General features: G+C 38.7%; 1 protein-coding gene across 3 annotated transcripts in view; it reads left to right on the top strand.

Moving 5' to 3' along the window:
• Positions 1-19,540, top strand: part of sema6a (sema domain, transmembrane domain (TM), and cytoplasmic domain, (semaphorin) 6A) — a 68,966-nt gene that overhangs the window by 12,837 nt on the left and 36,589 nt on the right. For all 3 annotated transcript variants that reach the window (XM_060880968.1, XM_060880967.1, XM_060880966.1), the window contains exons 2-6: positions 11,842-11,978; positions 12,795-12,912; positions 18,392-18,452; positions 18,969-19,031; positions 19,321-19,422. In XM_060880968.1, the coding sequence (XP_060736951.1) occupies positions 11,879-11,978; positions 12,795-12,912; positions 18,392-18,452; positions 18,969-19,031; positions 19,321-19,422 (444 nt within the window). In that variant the 5' untranslated portion in view covers positions 11,842-11,878. The remainder of the gene's footprint in view (positions 1-11,841; positions 11,979-12,794; positions 12,913-18,391; positions 18,453-18,968; positions 19,032-19,320; positions 19,423-19,540) is intronic.

Below are 19,540 nucleotides of genomic sequence, written 5' to 3'. Positions count from 1 at the left end.
GTCTATTGCTTAGAAACAGTGACAAGAAATGTCATTATTTCTCTTTAATCTTGTACCCTTGAATCCTACTGGGTTTTTAACATACTGTCTATTGATCTTCCCCCAAACTTCAACCTTATTTATGCTAAGGTTTAATGCATTTTTAAATAATTAGCATTTGCCATACATAGTCACACTTATGATTAAATAGGCATGCAACAATATAGAGGGGAGAAGGAGAAGGGAAGTAAAGCAGGTTCATTGTCAGCCAGCTCTTTCACTTGCTGTGTGGTTGTGAGCCAAAGCAGCTTTGAGTGGGCTTGGTTAAAAAGGTGTTATGACTTCTAATGATCAAAACCTGCCAATCAACCTGGCCACGTAATATTTCTAACACTCTTCTTTTTGTCACTTCACATAAATTAGGATGCATTTAAAAGGATTAAACTGCCACAGCACGCTCTATAACTGCAATGGATATAGATTGAGTTTATTAAAAATTCCCTTGTGACTACTGTTGAGATATTAATGCCTTCAGTGCCTTCATGGCCCTCTTTTATGGTTTTATTTAACGAACAGTAATATCTCCTACAAATTGTTCCCTGCAGAGCCTCTCTTAAGTTGGCTAGAATCTTCGAGTGGCATCTGGTTCCGAGCAAGTTCCCCACTGATGAGTTTTAATGTCGAATGCAACCCAATACACACACAGTCTCAGAGAACACACTTTAACTAGATGTTGGTAGGTCATTACTTCAACAGAGATCAATAGTTTTTGTGGATCAGATGTAAAAATCCAAAATTCTATGATCAGAGGAAACCCAGGAGATCAATATCATGTGCTCTAATTTCAAGTTTGACAGTCCGATTCAAATAGCCAAATCAGCTGCACCGTAAATAAGCTTAATCGTTTTGGAGTATACATGATGAAGATACACAATATGCTTGACTCTTTTGACTTTCCCTTAATTAGAATGGCCATGCTGATGAGTCATTTCTCTGTAAAGCATTACACTGAGCAGTTAAAGGCTATATTGAATAACATTTACATAAGAGGTCATAAATCAGCTGTTAAAAGTATTCACTCGTTCTCAGATGTATTTGCCTCTGAGGATTTTTAGAAGTTTTATTACACTCGGTATGGACATTTTTGTGGTGTGTAAAAACAATCTAGCACAGTTGGAAATAGGTATGATTTACACCATATCGTCTTGTGCAGACAGTGTTACTGAAGATCAGTTTTAACTCATGATGAAGAAAAGTAGATTACTCATACATTTCTGTATGACGATTGTCTAACACACTAAACAGCAGTACTTCATCCTCTGTTCTATTTGCTGGCTAACTTTATCATAAGACATGCGACTTGTGATTATTTTTGGCCACAAAACGACCGTGTCACCTGACTGGTGTGTGGAAGTCTGTTACACTGGTATTGGTCTGTGTGGGGGTTGAAAGGGATGCCTTGTAAAGCTCAATAGGGTTTTCCCTTTGGACCTACTACTGAGTAGTGCGGCTCCAGTGACAAACCCAAGAGAGCCATAAACCCAGTGAGGGCCTCCCCTTCAATACTCCCCTGTTTTATAGCAGAGTCAAGTAGGATGTCAGCCATTTCACAGGAATCGTGTCAGCGCAACAAAAGATTTCCTTTGAACATAAGACATTCATGACAACACACAGGAAAACAGCTGCTGAATTACTGATTTTCTCTATTACATATAGTTAGTCTTTAACTGCCTGCTTTCTAAATCTTTATTAAATGGATTTCAATGTGTTCTCTCAGATTTTTTACTGTCTCAGGCCTTGCACATGGGGATTCTATGTACATGTGGTATCAACGCATCCTAGTCATTATATGGAATGGCGTAATGAGTCTTAATCAGAGGCAGGGCTGCTGCCGGTGTTGTGTTACAGTTTGGCTTGTGAGTACTCGTGCGAGTTGTTTGATTGTGCTGCGGAACAGCCCTCAGTGAGCCTTGAAGGCAGCCTTGATTAGAGCCGAAGTTCTTTCAGGGAACAGGCCATGTCACCTCGTTTTGAAACGGTTTAATCTGGCACTGAGGACAATGATGCCTTCAAGTTCTCATAGAAATGCACAGAGACACACATACACACACATACTATTCTCTCAACTGGCTCAGCCACAGACTTCTGTCTCCCATCAGGATCAGTTGCTAAAACCACTATTCCTTTGATTTGACCCTGGACGACAACCGAAATTGCGCGGTTTCAACTTGAAAAGATTTGACTTCCTCCACCCCATGGACTCAATTATTTCTCCTTGCTTGAGTCAGTAAAAAATGTCAAATTGTGTAGGATCATCTCACATGTGGGGCTGTTACATAGTAACTGGCTTCTGTATGGACAGAACACAAGAAACCTCCAAAGTAGAGTGCTGTCTGGTTATGGTCACTACGGCGGTGGCCCTAATCGCATCGAGAGGAGTGAAGAAAAAGAACTGGGATTTGCAGGGCTGGTTAGAGGGGGGCTCTGTTCTCAGCAGATAAAGCTGTTTCTGAAGGCCCCCTGAGTGTTAAAGCCGTATTAAATCCCTAACGAGTCACTCTAATGAGTATTTACTTGAAATACTCTATAATCTACCCTACAGCCATTTATAGTTTGGGATTGTACTCACAGAATTTAAGTATATTAATAATATATTTTTATTCTTTGATTTACTGCCATTCCTGCATTGACTGATGACTGATGTACTGACTATGTTTCACGGTCACGCCCCAGGAATAGCAAAATTGTGTGTGTGTGTGTGTGTGTGTGTATATATATATATATATATATATATATATATATATATATATATATATATATATATATATATATATATATATACACACACACATATACACACACACACACACACACACAATTTTGCTATTCCTGGGGAATATATATATATATATATATATATATATATATATATATATATATATATATATATATATATATATATAAACTAATTTTATTTCCAGTGCATTTTCCCTGACAGATATTTGAAGTGGCCTTCAGAGCTATGTTAAATATTGTATATTATACATATTGAAAAAGCAATTGTCTGATGTTCATTGTTTCATTCATTGTTCTTTCACTTATTTCTTCACTTATTAGTGAAGAGATATTATATATTATATAACATATTTGGATATTTAAGTACATGTTTCACAGTTTAGGTTTAATTACTTTAAAAACTATAACGGTACAGTTATCAGTTAAGGCTGTTTCAATCATTAATTAAAAAACATAGAAAAGACTAGATTATTAAAAGATTATTATCCTTTCATTAATGATCATGGGAGAGAAATTAATGTTTCTTTAAAATGTAAAATGTAGCCTTATGAACAATGCAGTGTGGGTCATTGCTTTAAGTTAAGAATAAGCAGGAATTGAATTAGACAGACAGCATTAATCTTTTCTTGACTTGAGTTTACTGCTGGTTGCCATGGTTTTACTATACGGTCGCAACATCCAGCTTATTCAGTCAAAATATTCTGCCAAGATATTTTTTAATATTTGAAATCATACTACTCAGCATTTTACATGGCTAGATGAATTTTTTTAAAGCTTTACAAACCAGGCTTTGTACTATGCTAAGAAAGATCATCCAGGATCACTAAAGTGTTTCTCCAGACATGAGATAAAAAAATGACATAATTATATTTATTATATGCTGTGAATGTGATACTGGCTTCCATGACATGGATTATATGAGAACACAGGACACAAATTGTCTTAAAGCACATCATGTGGCTTGTGGAGAGTTGGCACTCACTATCAGGTATTAGCCTGCATTTAAATTTAAAACAAATGGAAAATTTGTGAATTTATAAATATATCCATACATTTACTGTATTGTTGAACCTGGAGCTTATCCCGGGAGACACGTGGATCAGGTGCCAACCCAGCACAGGGCACACACAAGCACACACACGTACACACACACACACACACACACACACACACACACACATACATACACCCATTCACACACTGTGAAAAATATAGAGATGTGTCTTTGGTCTGGAGAGGAAGACGGAGGACCGAAAGGAGACCAATGATAATGTGCCTCCATTAAGCCAATAAGCAATCATCATACATATGTGAAGCAGTAATTCACAACAATCAATTTCTTTTGCATTTTGCCTGCAAATAAAAAACTGACAAAAAAGATAAAAGATTGTACTTCATGGTGGGGAAAAAAACACTACAAATTCTACTGTTATCATTATTATTAGTACTGGTCACACTGTGTTGTCTCATTTGCATAAAGCCAAACTTTATTGGATCACCCAGCCCTTCAACTTCACTTTGCCAACAGCTGCTACACCTCCTGTTGCTGTTAATTGCCAACTCTCGATGAAAATTAATGACTTCTGGCTGCTTTGTCACATCACATCGGTGCCAGCTTGAAGGCAGGATGCAAAGCAGATTCAACTTTAAGAGAATGCTAACCGGCAATCAGAAGAAGTTTGATTCTTTTTCGCTGTAGAAGCTTTCGTCTTAAGGGTGGGGAGTTCATTAGGTTAGGGAACAGAAATTGGAAGGCAAAAGAAAAGGGGGCGAGTGTCTTTTATACCTAGGTCAGTATGGCAGCAGAGCGCAGCTGATGCTCTCTGGCTGGACTCATTAGTTGAGTGGATATTTGAACCTAAGTACTCGCTAAGAGACAGTCGCTCTTCAATTCCATTAAGGCATTGTACATTATTCACCTGTTTCATTAATCGAATTTCCTCCTAAATTTACAGCACTCGACATTCTAAAACAAATAGGAAAATAGACGAATATTTGCCGAGGGAAAGCTTTCAATTGAATGTTTGTGAAACTGACAGGACACTATAGTTCATTGCAGCTGAGCTCATCTTTGAGGATATTGTGTCTGCTTGAGCTGTCTCAAAGACAGTCTGCTTATCTGAAGGCTGAGCTACAGAATGAAGTCCCTGATGACAAATTGCCATGACTGAACGAATAGAAACAAAATTGTGTGTGTATGTCGTGGGGTGGTCACTTATGGCTGTGGATCATTTGGGTGCCTGCTGTGGAAATTTTTCCACTGTGGTGAGGTTTGTTTTGGAAGATAAATGTTACATTTTTAGCTTCATGTTGTCTCATACACTACCACATCAACTGTAAAATTGGGTTGGAAAGTGAGAGTGGGTTGGGTGACTTCACAGAAACCAGTTTTCATGGTGTTTTTATTCAGAAGTGTTGTTTATTATAGTGTTTTTTATTTTTTGCTGTATTATACTGTGAGATCTGGTGAAGCTAAGATTTTCATCCTCCTTATACTTTAGGAATAGTAGCTGTTCTAAATTTTCTGTTCTGTGCTAGTGTATTACACACTTAAGCAAATTAACACTAAAAGAACTTAAACTGCTGGCTTTTTATTCAGTTATATGTCTTAGAGCATATTGCTACGAAACCGCAATCAAAGCAGGTAATGATATTTAGATCTGAATCCTGGGAGGATTAGAAATCATTACAGAGAAACCCAAAATCCTTTCAGACATTTAAATCTTTTTTTTTTTAATTCATATGAAATTAGGCTCTCTGTGGCTGAATAATTGTTGAGTTCTTTAAAAGAACTGCGTTGTCATCAGAGACGGTTTATGAACTCTCCAAATCTGTTCAGTGTGAAAACCTCCACTTTGCACACATCAGGATATAGCTGGTGGAGTCTGCAGTATAAGCTCCTTTACTAGTGTTGTTTATTTTGCACCCGGTGAAGGTTTTAGCCGAATGTATCCCGTAATCCTCATGCCGTGCAATCTACACTGAGTTGTTGCTGACAGCTCTGAGTTTCCTTTGTGCGTGAGGAGTCGTGCCTGGGAGAGATAGGTTCCTCGTCAGGGCATAGCTGCCTGTTTATACCATACTCTGTTTCTCCAACACAACCTCAGTCAGATTTGTTTCCATCCATTCAGGCTTTCAGGCACTTGTGAGCCTCAAGGAACCGACTGCCATTAGCATCCTGAAAATGTTTGCATGACCGAAAGCTAATAACACAACCACTAATTTGCACATTGGCACATTGGAAAGATCCGGAGCATGTGACTGAGCAGCATGAGGCATATAGTTTAGTGCTATACACTTCCTAACTCTCTTCCTAACTTTAAATTTATAGAGAACAATCATTAACACTCTTTTATTTGCAATGAATTTCTTTTGGATAAAAGAATATAAATGAGCTTGCACATATCATGTATTTACTATTCACTTCAATGAGCAGAAGGCTTTCAAATTAGTGCCAATTACTCAAAGGCTAAAATTGAATTACTGAGGCTAATAAATGGGTTGCAGTGACTTCCTTTAACTTTGGCTTTCTGCTCACGTATACCCCTCCTGATTCAATTTGCGTGCTTGTTTCTGCTTTGTGTTTTTCCTTGAAGTGAGACAATAACTTTACCCATAACCTTTTGAAAGGAATAGATACCAGTGATCTATAGCTCCACTGACTAAATTAATGAGCAATTTCCATTAGAAAAATTACACGACACAACTGATCTAAGGATCTGGGAATCAAAAATGTCCTCAGAGAAAGCACCTAAAATTAGATATTGAAGAACCGTCATGAGCCCTTAGGAGGAGTTACTCCAGCGGGAAAGTGATATATTGAGACTAGCAACAGAGGGAAGAAAAGATGCGAATGAGATGTTGTGAAGCATGATTTCATGTGGATACCAAGTCGTCTGAAAAATGAGCTTTTGTTTACTTCCTTTGCGGTTGTAGATCTTGGGTTTATGTTGCATGCATGTGATTTGGTGATAGCAAGTATAATTAGTGTTCTGCATGGTTTCAGCCAGAGTGTGTACTGTGTGTTGTGTGTAATAGCCTCTTACAGTGCGGTCAAGCGTTCAGCATAAAGAATCTGTGCAGTACAGAAACCCATGGTGTACCAAACAGCCACAGGTTTCTACACACACACAATTAGGTGTATTTTTAATGTATGTTTCCGAATATGTTTGTATTCATTGTCTTAAGGCTATATTAATAAAGGCCTGTGTTTTGAAATTTGTTTCTAAGATGGAAATAACAGAAACAGTGACAAAGTCTATGCCATTAATGCTAATATTTATATTTAACATAGTCGAAGCAGTGAGGTGTTTGGCTTATTTGCGATGCTTGCGAAAAGCCTCCTAGATGAAGCTCCTGATGAAGCTGGTTGAAAAGAATGGGCAACGCTTCATCAGGAAAGCTGACTTCATAAAATAAAATATGGTGTTCTTTTTTCATTATTGTGTTAGAATCGTAGAAATTGGTAGAAAGAAAGAGACCTTTTCTATAGCAACTGTGTTCAAACCTTTTGACAGCTGTTAACATTTTGGCATTTTCGGTGCTAAGAAGTGTGTATGGTTGAATGATTATCAACACTGCACATCTTTTTTCTTATTCACCCATTCCCAATTGTACACTGGTCTAGAACAATCACCAGGAAACTGCAATTTGTGTACCTTTTGGAAATTCTTCGACTGAATCAGACATCACGCAGCTCAGTTCTTAAAGTACTCCTTCTTGTTAGGAAAAGCACTGTCCAGGCCATGTTTCTGCTTATAAAAGTACTCTTTGCATGTACTGGTTTCATGTGTATCAAAAAATTGCCTACAGCATGCTTCTGAAAGGATTTAGCAAATCTGGCTTGAGGCTTTGCAGAAGGCCATCGCTGCTGGACGTTTGGCCATGTCCCACCTACAGTAGACTGAATGTGGATGGAGGATCAGGACACCTTTAGATTCTAGTTACCATTCATCTGAGAGAAGTGACACAAGAACTTACTTACTGCCTAACAGAGGATTAGCATTCACCTTGGATTTGGCTAGCATGGAAGATAGAAGTGAATTAAAGGGAGCCAAGAAACAGACGGAAAGCCAAAACCACATGCGTTTTAGAAATCCAACAAATCAAAAGCAATGATGCTTTTTGAAAAGAAGGAGCTTGAAGTTCATTCAGATATGCTGTACACCTCATGTATACATCTGTAGTCTGTAGTTTGTTTGTAAAGTTATTTGTTGTTTGTATGCACCAGTATTAAAGGTGAGATTCTTTGCAGCATTGCTTCTTGTGAAAATCCACTCACAGAATATGAAGTATCAGAAATACGTGAGATGTGTTTTTTGGGGTTTTTTGTACAAAGATAGTAGTGTCACTAGTCTAAAGGTAAGTGCAGAAGGGATCTAGAGCTGTAGAGGTTGATGTGATTGTTTTATTGACACTTTCTCAGTGGGTGTGTTCCACTTGCAACTAAATACAGCATTTGTTTTGTTGAACACTTCATGTTTTTGTGACCATAAATGGTTGAAAATAAGACAAACAATATGTTCCTTAGTCATTATCACAGCCTTTATGGCATCATGCCCTGCACCAAGATATTGCAAGAATATACAGTTTTCTTTTTTAATAATTATATAGTTAGCACGCTGACAACGAAGTGCAGACTTCAGTGATTTCATAGGAAAAACCTAATATATTTATTGTCAATAAACAGTTATTAAAGCTGAATGCAATTCAGTGGATTTTTGCAATAATTTTAATTCAACACAACATTCATTCTCAATCTAATGTTTAATGTAGTCAAATCATTATCATAACATTTATTTAGGCTTAAATATCTTTTTTACATTAAACAGAAATTGAACTAACTTAAAAAAAAAGTTCAAATGCTGCATGGACGTCACTGCACCACTTTTATGCTTGTATTATAAAAAGTCTGAAAAGACAAATCAATAATCACTATTAGGCAAATATGTTAATGATTATAAAATGATCAGAAATACGACTGGCCTAATGCCAACAAGAACTGGCCTCAAAGTGGCTCAAAAGGATTCTACAATTGAGACACATTTTGCAGCTGCTATATTTTTATGCCTTCTTTGTCTGTGTGTATATATATATGGAATTGTGAGCTGATATAAGGGAGCTCCAATCTCTTTTCTCCGCTCATGTTAACAGGATATTGAACGGATAAGACACTCGGCCAGCTGCATTTGCATGCGAGTTATAATATTTGATTTTGTCGTCCATTACTTTGTGCTGAAATATTGAAAGCAGATGAATAGCAATGACATGAATGGAGCATGAGATATGATAAATGGATCAAAGTGAAGCAGGATATGGTTGCCAGCCTCCTTCTTATCTTTAATAAATTTCGGTTCTGCTCAGTCTGTCAGCTGCACTTGGCTCAGATTTGGGTTGTCTCTATCTGGCCCCTGATGATTGACAGAAACGAAAAACATTTGAACATACGACTTTATTCTTTTCTCTGATGACTGTTGGAAGCAGCAGTTGGGGGTCTTCATGTATATTTAGCACACAAAACCCTTAGATGTGATTTTTTTTTTTTAGCACGTTGAAATCGCTGCTTGGTGTAAGTATTGTGTTTCAGTTTTCTAAAAGCTACTTCACCTTAATTAAGAGCGTGGTTAATGTGAGCTACTTTTCATTTCACATATCATTTTCTCCACTGCGCCAGTTATCACCTTCAGGCGTTATTAACAAGCATGACCTCTTTGAAAAGGGGCATAAAACTTCAATTATACAGCATTTCATTTACAGGTTATGTTGTCAGGAGTTTAATTAACTCTGCCCATTGTCACTTTACAGATGTGAAAATCTGATTAAAAGTCATCATCGTTATATCATCATTAGACTGCTTTGATATTTGTTTTTTGAGATATATTTCTAGTTTCTCTAAACAGGGAGTGTTTGTTTGTGCTAGGCTGAAGAATGCTAAATTTCTCCACTGACACCAAGAAACATGCTCCAGGTCGGTCTCCAACGTGCTGTGTAATGGAGCATACTGCATAGCATTGCTGTATAGCTGTGGTCTGATTGCGTTTTGTGCCTCTTTATGTCAGTGTTTGGTGACTGTTGCGATGTTTGCTGTATCTGATAACAATCATTCCACTACTGTGAGTGGTGTAAACCTGCACCAGCATATGGTCCCCAGTGTATGAACAGGCAGTTTGAGGTGCGAAAACAGCGTGCACGTCTACGTTGCAGACGCAGACTCATTTCCGCTAAGCTTTATTGCCTGCCACGAATTTCCTTCCAGCATCTGGGGTAATAAAGGTGTTGGCTTAATTTCATACTGAAACACTGAGGTTTCTGTCTCGGGCTCCTTGTTCACTGTGTTAAAACTGACATTAATTTCAGCTTTGGTTTATGCATTTGAATAACATTTAAAAACACTACAGTAGTGTAACCCTGATTTAGGAGAAAATCCCATGCTCTTTTTTTCATCTACAACTAAACCCCCAGCCCCCATTGCAACACACACATACATATGCTTCCACATAGGAGCCATGTTGATTCAGACAGACAGCTATCCCTGTTTAATCGTTAATCTTTGGACAAATAGTAAGCAACAGAATGATTTTAGATCTGAGGTAATTTGATGCTTTTTGCTAAATTATGTAAAATGGGAATTTATGCTTTTTAGTCTTTAAGTCTTACCTCAGTGTAGACTTTTTCCATGAAGCACTAAGGCTTTTCATTTAGCAAAGAATTACTTTGTGTTTCGAAGTGCTAACTATTTTCAAAGACTCTCTACTGCGTGTGTCTCCTGGTTATAAACCCATTTCATGAGCATGCAGAGAAAATCACATATGGTTTTGTTTGGTTTATATGGTTAAATGAATTAGCATAGCCCATGGTGTAGGAAATAGTATGCCTCTGATTAAATAAACAGCGATGAGGGCTGAACACGGCTGTATACTCAGTGACAGGCTGTCATGTCAGATCGAGACCATATTAGTCATGTCAGCCTACGCTGGCGACACTGATTTTATTTACAGTGGACAGTCTTGCCTGAGGTCTTGTGTTTCATCCAGGTCATCTATCATGCAGTCAAGAGGAACAAAACAATACTAGCCACTGTGTTTTTAACTGAATGATGTCTAAACTGCTACAGTCAGCCCAGGTTTGTCACAGGCCACGGGTTGACGAGCGTGTCTTCTGGTATAATATAGGTGTCTTCTGGTATAATATGGTCGAGATGCACACTTAGAGGTGGAGTGCATAGAGAGCGTGTTTAGAAGAGCCAGTGCCTCCACCATCAAGGTTGTTTCCTAGGATTTCAGTTGCATGCCCTATGCTATTAAGGGAATCTGAGTGGAGAATAGTGTTTTCACAGTGCTCTGAATGGGATTCACAGGCACATGGAAAGAGCTCTCTTGCTCTCTGTCGCCTACCCTCCCTCCATCCCTCTGTTCCTCCCCCTCTCTTCTTCACCTTCTCTCTCGTCTGAGGCACCAGTGTGTCGCCAGTGAACATGGTGGAGAATTAGGAATTGCATTGAGGACTTAAAATTTTTTCTAAAAACACAGACTTAAAACTATCAGTGCAAATCGGTTTAAGAGAATTAACCAGTCCATTTTGATTGTGCTCCTGACCCTGCAGTAATTATCAGCCATGATTTGAGGGGCTGATTTGTTGCTACATTGCCCTAGCAAAAACAGAGGGATAAAAATGTCAGCGGGGCTGTGGGTTGCCGTAAATCTCCTCTGTATGAAAGAGAGCAGCTTTCAGTTCAAGTAAGTAATGGAAGGCAGACCAATTGGGGAATCATTTCTTCCATCGATCTAATCATATAAGCTTCTCAAATTAATGAACCATATTGAATGTGATGCTGGTGAAAAAACAACAAATGTCTGATCCCCTGAGTGAAGCCGGGTCCTCCTCTGGCTCAGCCATCGATCTGTGACGCATGTTACTGAACTAATCCAATTAATTTGTTTCCTTGGCAAGGCAAGTTTGTAAAATCATGCCCTGCCCTGCATATCTGTACTATGATTCTGCAGGTGTCTATGATCGAACTAATGAAGGAACTAAGGGAAACGACATATCTCTTTCTCTTTCTTGCAGGCTGAAGTAAAAGACATAGTGAGGTGCCAGTGCAAAAATGAGGTCAGAGGCCTTGTTGCTGTATTTCACCCTTCTGCAGATGGCTGGGGCTGCCTTCCCAGAGGACTCTGAGCCAATCACTATTTCACATGGCAACTGTGAGTAACCAGGAGCTGCTGGAAGAAACGTCTACACCTTTGTTCTTCACACGTCTCTCTTTTTATTCTCTGTCCATCTTTCATACACATACTTCATTCTCTCAGTCTCGCATTCACATTTATTTCCTTCTGTGTCGGCCTCTTTTTCTTTTGCTTGTTGTTCTCTCATTCTCATGCACATTCCTCCATCACTTGTTTCTCTTCCTCTCATTTCTGTCATTTTGCATTAAATAATTCTCTTTCATTCTAACAAGAGACTTTATTCATAACCTTTCTCTTCTATTTCATTTCTTTCACAATTTTTCGTACTTTCTCTTATTTCTTTCAGTAATATCCTTTTGTCTGTTTCTCACTCATTCTCTCAACACATTCCCCTCGGTCTTGCACTCTCACCTCCTCTTCTCTCTTCATTTTCTTGTTCTCTCTCACTCTCTCTCTCTCTCTCTCTGTCTCTCTTTCTCTCACACACACACACACACACACACTCTCTCTCTCTCTTGCTCTCTATCTTGCACTCTTCTCCTTGAACTGTTTGAAACATGATTCAATGCCGAAGGAAGCACAGAAGAAAATGTGAACTTTAAATGCTATTTGAAATGGAGTCTTTCTAACATCAAAGGATAATCCTTTATTTTCCCCCGTCAAAGCTTAAAGCCTTATGTTGAGGTCTAACTGCTATGTGGGGCAGAGAGATTTAGGGTTGAAATTTATCTACTTTTTTCTTTCACTCTTTCAGTGAAACCAGCTAGCCTACAATATTATTTGTTTATGTGCTTGGAATTATTTTGCCTGTATTTCATTTCCACCTCATTGCAGATACAAAACATTACCCAGTGTTTGTTGGACACAGACCAGGAAGGAACAGCACACAACGGCACAAATTGGATATTCAGCTGATCATCATAACGAATCGGACTCTTTATATAGCAGCAAGGTCAGTTTGCTTACAGTCTACATGCACTGGGCAAAGTCTTTTTGTGTTAGAATGCAAACCACACGACTTTAAGAGTGCCTCATTCTCACGCGACCATTGGCTTCCGCCATTCACCAAAATACACATCTCTGGCATTTTGTGAGTGAGTAGCATTTCCATAAAAGTGGCATATTCATACACAGCATAAACCATAATAGCTCAAGCAGACTAACCTTATTTAAATAGTCTACTATTCAGCCAGAAAGTTCTTAAGAAGGGCACTAACTTTTCTCACTGTAGCTAGTTAAACATGCTTTGTAGAGTAAATAATCTCCTATCGAATATTATATTGAAGTATTGTCAAAATACAGTCAGGGTCTCAAATGATAAACATTATAAATGAATTACAGTGGTGTGAAATGGTAATCAGTTAAAAAAACAGAAACTGTGTAAGAGTGATTTCCTTGTGTGAACCACAGAAACCCTTTTATTGGAATAGTTCATCATTTTCATGTGTTTAACAAACTTTGGATGCAAGGCAGCTTGGTGGAAAAAAGAATAACAAACCAAATACAGAAAGTCAATCAACATAGCTATTCTACTAGAAATAATTATATGGTAGGCTCACACAAATAGGAACAACCTATTAGAAAAACACTAAAAAGCAATACAGAAATTCAAACTGAAGGGACGGATAGAGCTATTGGCAGTGGTGAGAGTGAATAACACTGTTGTGTGGTTGATATCTGGGGTGCACAGAATTGGAAATAAATCTTTTTTTTTTTTTTTTTTTTTGTGCTTCATGGGGCTTGTGCAAATGAAACTCTATCCAACAGTGCCAGGATCACCTTTGGAGTATATGAGAAAACTGGAATCTGATGAGAGGAGAACTATGTGCACAGGACAAGTACAATTCGGATTTATTGAGCCAGCTAGGTTGGAGATAAGGGACCTGTGGACTGGCGAGCCATCACACATTGCTTGGATGTTTTCTGGTGTCTGTCCAAGGCATTGCTCCCTGCTCTGCCACTGTCAGGACTAATGTCTTCTACACAGTGTGTCAGAATAGTCATTATAAACTCTACTAGTATATAAATAGTACATAAAATACTATTTTTGGATTTTGATTTTCCAATGCTAATTAGATCGGGAGCATGCGGGTTTTGGACAGATTTCTGCTATGGCACATGAGATTGGTTTCATTCAGTTTGCTGTATCTTGGCCCACAGATGGCTGACAGAGATGCTGTCCAAAAGCTGGTGCTACTTGTGAATGGCTTCACATCATTTGGCTCATCATGAGGTCCAGTGATTAAAAGGTTAGCCAGCTCGATAGTGTATCACACAACATAGTATTAGAAAAGTGGATTTAGATTTTTTTATTTTTTGAAATCACTTTTGGCAGTCAGGAAGCATCAGCAGATGCTGAAAAAAGCATTTAGTGGGAGGATGGAAATATTTACCCACAAAGAATGAAATGAGGTTCTTATTACATAATTATGGAACAGTGTATAAATTTGGTTCATGTGCTCCATGAGCTGGTTTGAAATAGCTCAAGGTATCATTTAGCTAGCGTTCGCCTTCTCCGTGAACCTGAACATACTCTTTGGCTTTGAAAGCAAAAACTGCACAAGGATTTATTTATTTGAGTAGATTTAAATGATTGCATTTGGGCTTAGCAACAACCCAAAATCATCAGAGCTGTAGGTTGCCTTTCTAAAAGCAGTGCATGAGTCAGTTTGCTGTGGTGGCTACTTGGGAGTGATCACTGACTGGTGGTACAACCCTATGGCAGCGGTTATCATCATTTCTTTCCTCTAAGGCCCTGTTTGTGAATAGAAAGTGAACATGTTTGTGTTACTGTAGCCATCACAGAACTCCACAGCTATGGTTGGCATGCACATTTAAGAGACCTGGTGCTTTTCATTCTGTTGACACAACAGATAAAGTATTGGTTATGAATTGTAAATGATGTTAAATAATGTGTTATTTTTAAACACTTGCCACTCTTTTTTTTTTTTTTTTTTTGCAAGCTAGTTTTTTGAAAAAAATATTATGTAAAAGCAAGTAAGGAATTAACAATGATTTATTATATGCAAATCATTCTTTCTTTCTGTTTTTGTTTTTTTATACTTCGTTGTAAATATTATATATATATATATATATACAGCTGCTATAGATGCGCTTGTAAGATAGCTTGTAGCTCATCTTTGTTAGCTGGTAGAAAAGAAACACTTTCTGAATTATAGCAACTAAGACTACAGTGTAACTTTTACGCAAATAAGACGACTGTAAAGCAGTTTAAACATCCTATTTTTTTGGTTAATTCAATCAGGTAATAAGGAAATTGGAAAATAACTTTCCAGAAGACACAGATGGAGTACAGTAGCAGCTTAATCAGCCTGTGTTCTGAGAGCTGAAAAAAAAAAAGCAAGCACTGAGGTCAGCTTGGTTCACACTAAGACCTGTATGCCATTATGACATTTTCAGTACAGCTTAAATAGATGAGGTGCTTTAATTGATAAATTAGTGTTAAGTGCTAAATCAACCCTAAATTCTTTATAATTGACCAGACCGTTTAGCAAAATTGGCTGGCAGTAGCATTTTTCTCAATCTAGATGGAATCTAGGTAGAAGCAGCAATTTTGTGACCCTCACTGCTACTCAGATGTTTGTGCAGATTCATTGTTCACATTCCCATTTCCCCGTTTGCTTTTTGCCAGGGCAACTGTTCTCATCATTCTTTTGGGAGGCCTTTGGCATGCTATGGGAATGGTTTAGTGGTCCATGAGGTATTCAGGTTCATCCCTTTCAAAAAAGGGCAGCAAATGAGGTCCAGGAGGCTTGGATTCATCCAGTGTTTTCAAATCCCATTAAAGGTCCACTAATGATGAGGATTGTGCTTCCTCCTGTGTGCTTTTTCAGCTGGTCTTAGAGACGAAGCAAACTAACCAAACTCACCCCAAATTAACTGTACAGATATACTCAGTGGAACTGCGTTCGAGCCATCTTGTCTTTATGTGCGGTGTCTAATTCCTGGTGTTGCTGTGCATTTGTCTATGTCGTGTCTAAGGTCGAGCCAGACAATATACAATGTTGTCCCAGCCATCCACGATGTGGTTATGAAGGGGGTGGGTGTTAACGGGGGTACTTTACTAGGTGTGGGGTGCATACTAACGAAGGCCCCCATCCTTCCTGTCAGAGAGTGAGATTGTTTTACAAAAGGCCACCAGATGGACCACAGTGGCCCTCAGTCACCCCTGAAAAAAAAACTGGGGTGTTATGAAAACGACATTCCACAGCACAAAGCCTCTCTGTTCTCCTGGTGGGCGGCCAAGTCGTTCCCCCCACCCAAGCACAACACAAACCAATATCAGATCTTCAAGCAAACGGATACACTTGCAGCGTATCAGGGTTTTGTAACACCTCAGGCACTGCGAATAAAAGAGGGCACCCGACTCGTGAAGCTAAATCGTGGGTTTTGTTTGTTTGCTTTTGGTGAGCTCCATAGATCTTTGTTTGCTTGGTTGGCCTAGTACTCGCACAGCTTGAAAGGAACTTGCCGCTTGTTACACTCACTACTTTTACAGCTGGATGAAAAGCCAAAGTGTTCAAAAGCTCCAAAGCTGTCATAATAGGAAGCCTGGGGAGCTTCTTCCACCAGGCTGCAAGTGTGGAGTCAGTGATGTGTCCCCAGTTGCAGCTGGAGTTTGAACTGGTCATGTTTGCACAATGACCACTGCAGTATTCTGCTGGCAGGATGCATGCCTACCGCATCGCTGATCACTTTCTTATCTATTGCTTTGTGGCTGGAAGAATTTAACAGAGAAGGTGCTGTTAAATGTGAATGAATGTGTAAAGATTGGGTTCCAAAAGCAAATCAGGGTCAAACCATGTTATGCCCCTAGAAACGTTTTCCATGGTTTGTCCCATGTGGGTGAAACCATTAAATGTTCTTTGTATAACCCTACAACAGAAGAAAGAACGTATCCCTTATTTATTCTTTTTTCATCTGTCATTCACTAAATGGCATGTTATTATTGCAGGTATGAGCTGTTTACATGTGTACTGCTCTTTGTATTCCTCCTGCACTGTAAAAAATGAGTGCAGAATATTTGCCCAATAATATTTAATGGCCCTCTTTGTAGATTTTTATGTAGAACTTTACGATTTAACGACATACGTTTCACACAGTTGATGATCCACTGCAGTTGTAATTATTCGGTAGAATAGAGTTTTATTAACGGACTGTAAGACAGTCAGGTGGGATGACACCTTACCCATGCTAATTGAAATGCATTAGGTGTGTAGCTCAATTACATCTCAGAAGTAATGGTATAGGATCACCTGGGGTTTAGCTTTCTGTAATCTAGAAGCGTGTCAGTGATCTTGAACTGCGTTTCAGCTAAGTATAACCCTGTTACTTGCCTGTAACACCAACAGAGATATTGGGACTTTGTAGCTTGTTTGTCAGCACAGAAATTCTTTTTCATTAGCTTTAGACTTGTATACTCACCCAGTGCGTTACAGAGAATAATCAAATATAAGGAGCTGCCAAGAAAACCCTGACCATCACAGCCGTATCAGCATCGCCAGCCCTAATCATTTTGAGCACCGTGTAATGAAGCTGTTTAAAACTAGATCATTTCTTGGCTCAGAATCATGCAGGACTTGCCATTTATCCAAGGCAACTAAGAGTGAGAATATCTACCTTTTTACTAACAAAAGCTGCTATACCATTCAATAAAGACCAGAGACTGTGAACTATTTGAAATTCGACACATGTATGATTAATTACCAGCTTCTGACGGAGACTTTGGATAACATAATTGGAAAGAAGTTTATCCTGCTGGAGATTGCCAAGCCCCAGGAAACTTGTATAAGTGGATTCATTTCAGAAATGGTTTCTCTTCCAGACTTTATTAAATTTGTATAATGAGAACGCAAGCCACTGTGCAGGTTGTTAGATATAATTAAACTGAACTCAGCGGATGTTGACGAGGCACTCTGATTAAACACACATTTACAAGAAGTCTCAAACAAATTAAACAGTTTACAGTGTAGCCAGTCGGACAATGCTACCTGTCCAACATAAACACTATATACTCCATATTTTGTAAAGTATACAAACTGTGGAGGTTGTCACATGGGTTATTTCATTCGAGTTTATCAGCGCTACATGCCAATGGAGATTTCGACAGAACCAGTTGAAACACATAACTTCTGTCTTGTATTTTAATGAGTGTTGGTATCGATTTCTTGTGGTTGAGTACTGAACTTAATTGACCTGAACATCGCAGAATGACTTGGCACTCTCCCAACAAGCAACCTTCCACCAGAACAAAGGCAGCTTTGTGGGTGCTGAAGCACTTTAAACCTTTGTAGCCTGTGCCTATTCCCTCAAGTGCTGTTCATATTTAAATAAAAAGCACACTGGACATTGACAGTAGAGGACAATCTCTAATTCCACATCCAAATAAATTATTTCTGTCATCTTTCCAGAGATCACATATATACAGTGGATATCGAAATAGCCAACACGGAAGAGATCTTTTTCAACAAGGTAAGTGCTCTGTGTCAATCTATCTTCTGGGATACGATCATGTTCTCCACTGTAATTACCTGGCAGCACTGAAACCCAAGCATGAGACACTCCAGTTCTGTAATGCTGCTAAGCACATTATCCTATCAAGAGTCATTGCTATGCGTCATCTATCCTAAAAAGATGGACCCGGGAGGATGGAGATTTATGTGTGAATTTTAACTGCTCCCGATTATGCCAATGCTCAGAGCGGTGCAGTCGAATATCATCGCAACTTGATTGACCCTGGGTCTGAGAGGGTGAGAGAGATTGATTAATGAAAGGGTGTAATTTAGCATCAGTGATTTAATCAATTAGTAGTTCGTAAATGTGGCTTAGACCTTACATTGTATGTTAGAATGACTGCTGATTTGACCTCAAGGGTAATAAGAGACAGACATAATCTAGTCTAATGTGTTGTATTTGTTGGACAAGCCTGTCTTCAGTGTAAAGCTTAAGCAGATCAGCACTGATTCACCATCGATTTTCTCTTCACAGAAACTGACCTGGAAGTCCAGGCAACCTGATGTAGATACCTGTAGAATGAAAGGAAAGCACAAGGTATATGGACCATTTCCTTTTTATCATGTCACCATAATGAGAATTGTTTTTGTTCATCTAGATAATATTTTGAAATCTAATCAAGGCTTTTAGAACCAGAACTAATGTATTTTTGTAACAGAAGACATCGTTATGTATTTGAAAATGGCATGATTGGTAACCTAATGGACTGAAATTAAAGGTGATAAAGTGGAAAGATGGGAAGGTTTCACTTTAACCCTCTAGACTAGTCACATTATAAAGTTACGGAAGTTATGCTTGAACTTGTTTTTCCTGTGTTCATCTGCAGGACGAATGCCACAATTTCATCAAGGTCCTTCTCCAGCAAAATGATGACACCTTGTTTGTGTGTGGGACCAACGCGTTCAACCCTTCTTGTCGAACCTACAAGGTATCACCTTTGCTATGGCCTCTCTTCACACAACTGGGTATGCGGCAGATTTGGCATGCATACAGCTCAATACGAGATGACATCTATAGCAGGAAAGTCAAAAAACTATAAACAGTGA

Source organism: Tachysurus vachellii, chromosome 11 (genome assembly GCF_030014155.1).
Source record: "Tachysurus vachellii isolate PV-2020 chromosome 11, HZAU_Pvac_v1, whole genome shotgun sequence".
Taxonomy (NCBI): domain Eukaryota; kingdom Metazoa; phylum Chordata; class Actinopteri; order Siluriformes; family Bagridae; genus Tachysurus; species Tachysurus vachellii.
The sequence above is the reverse complement of the archived record's forward strand: the minus strand, read 5'-3'. Positions and strand labels throughout refer to the sequence as shown.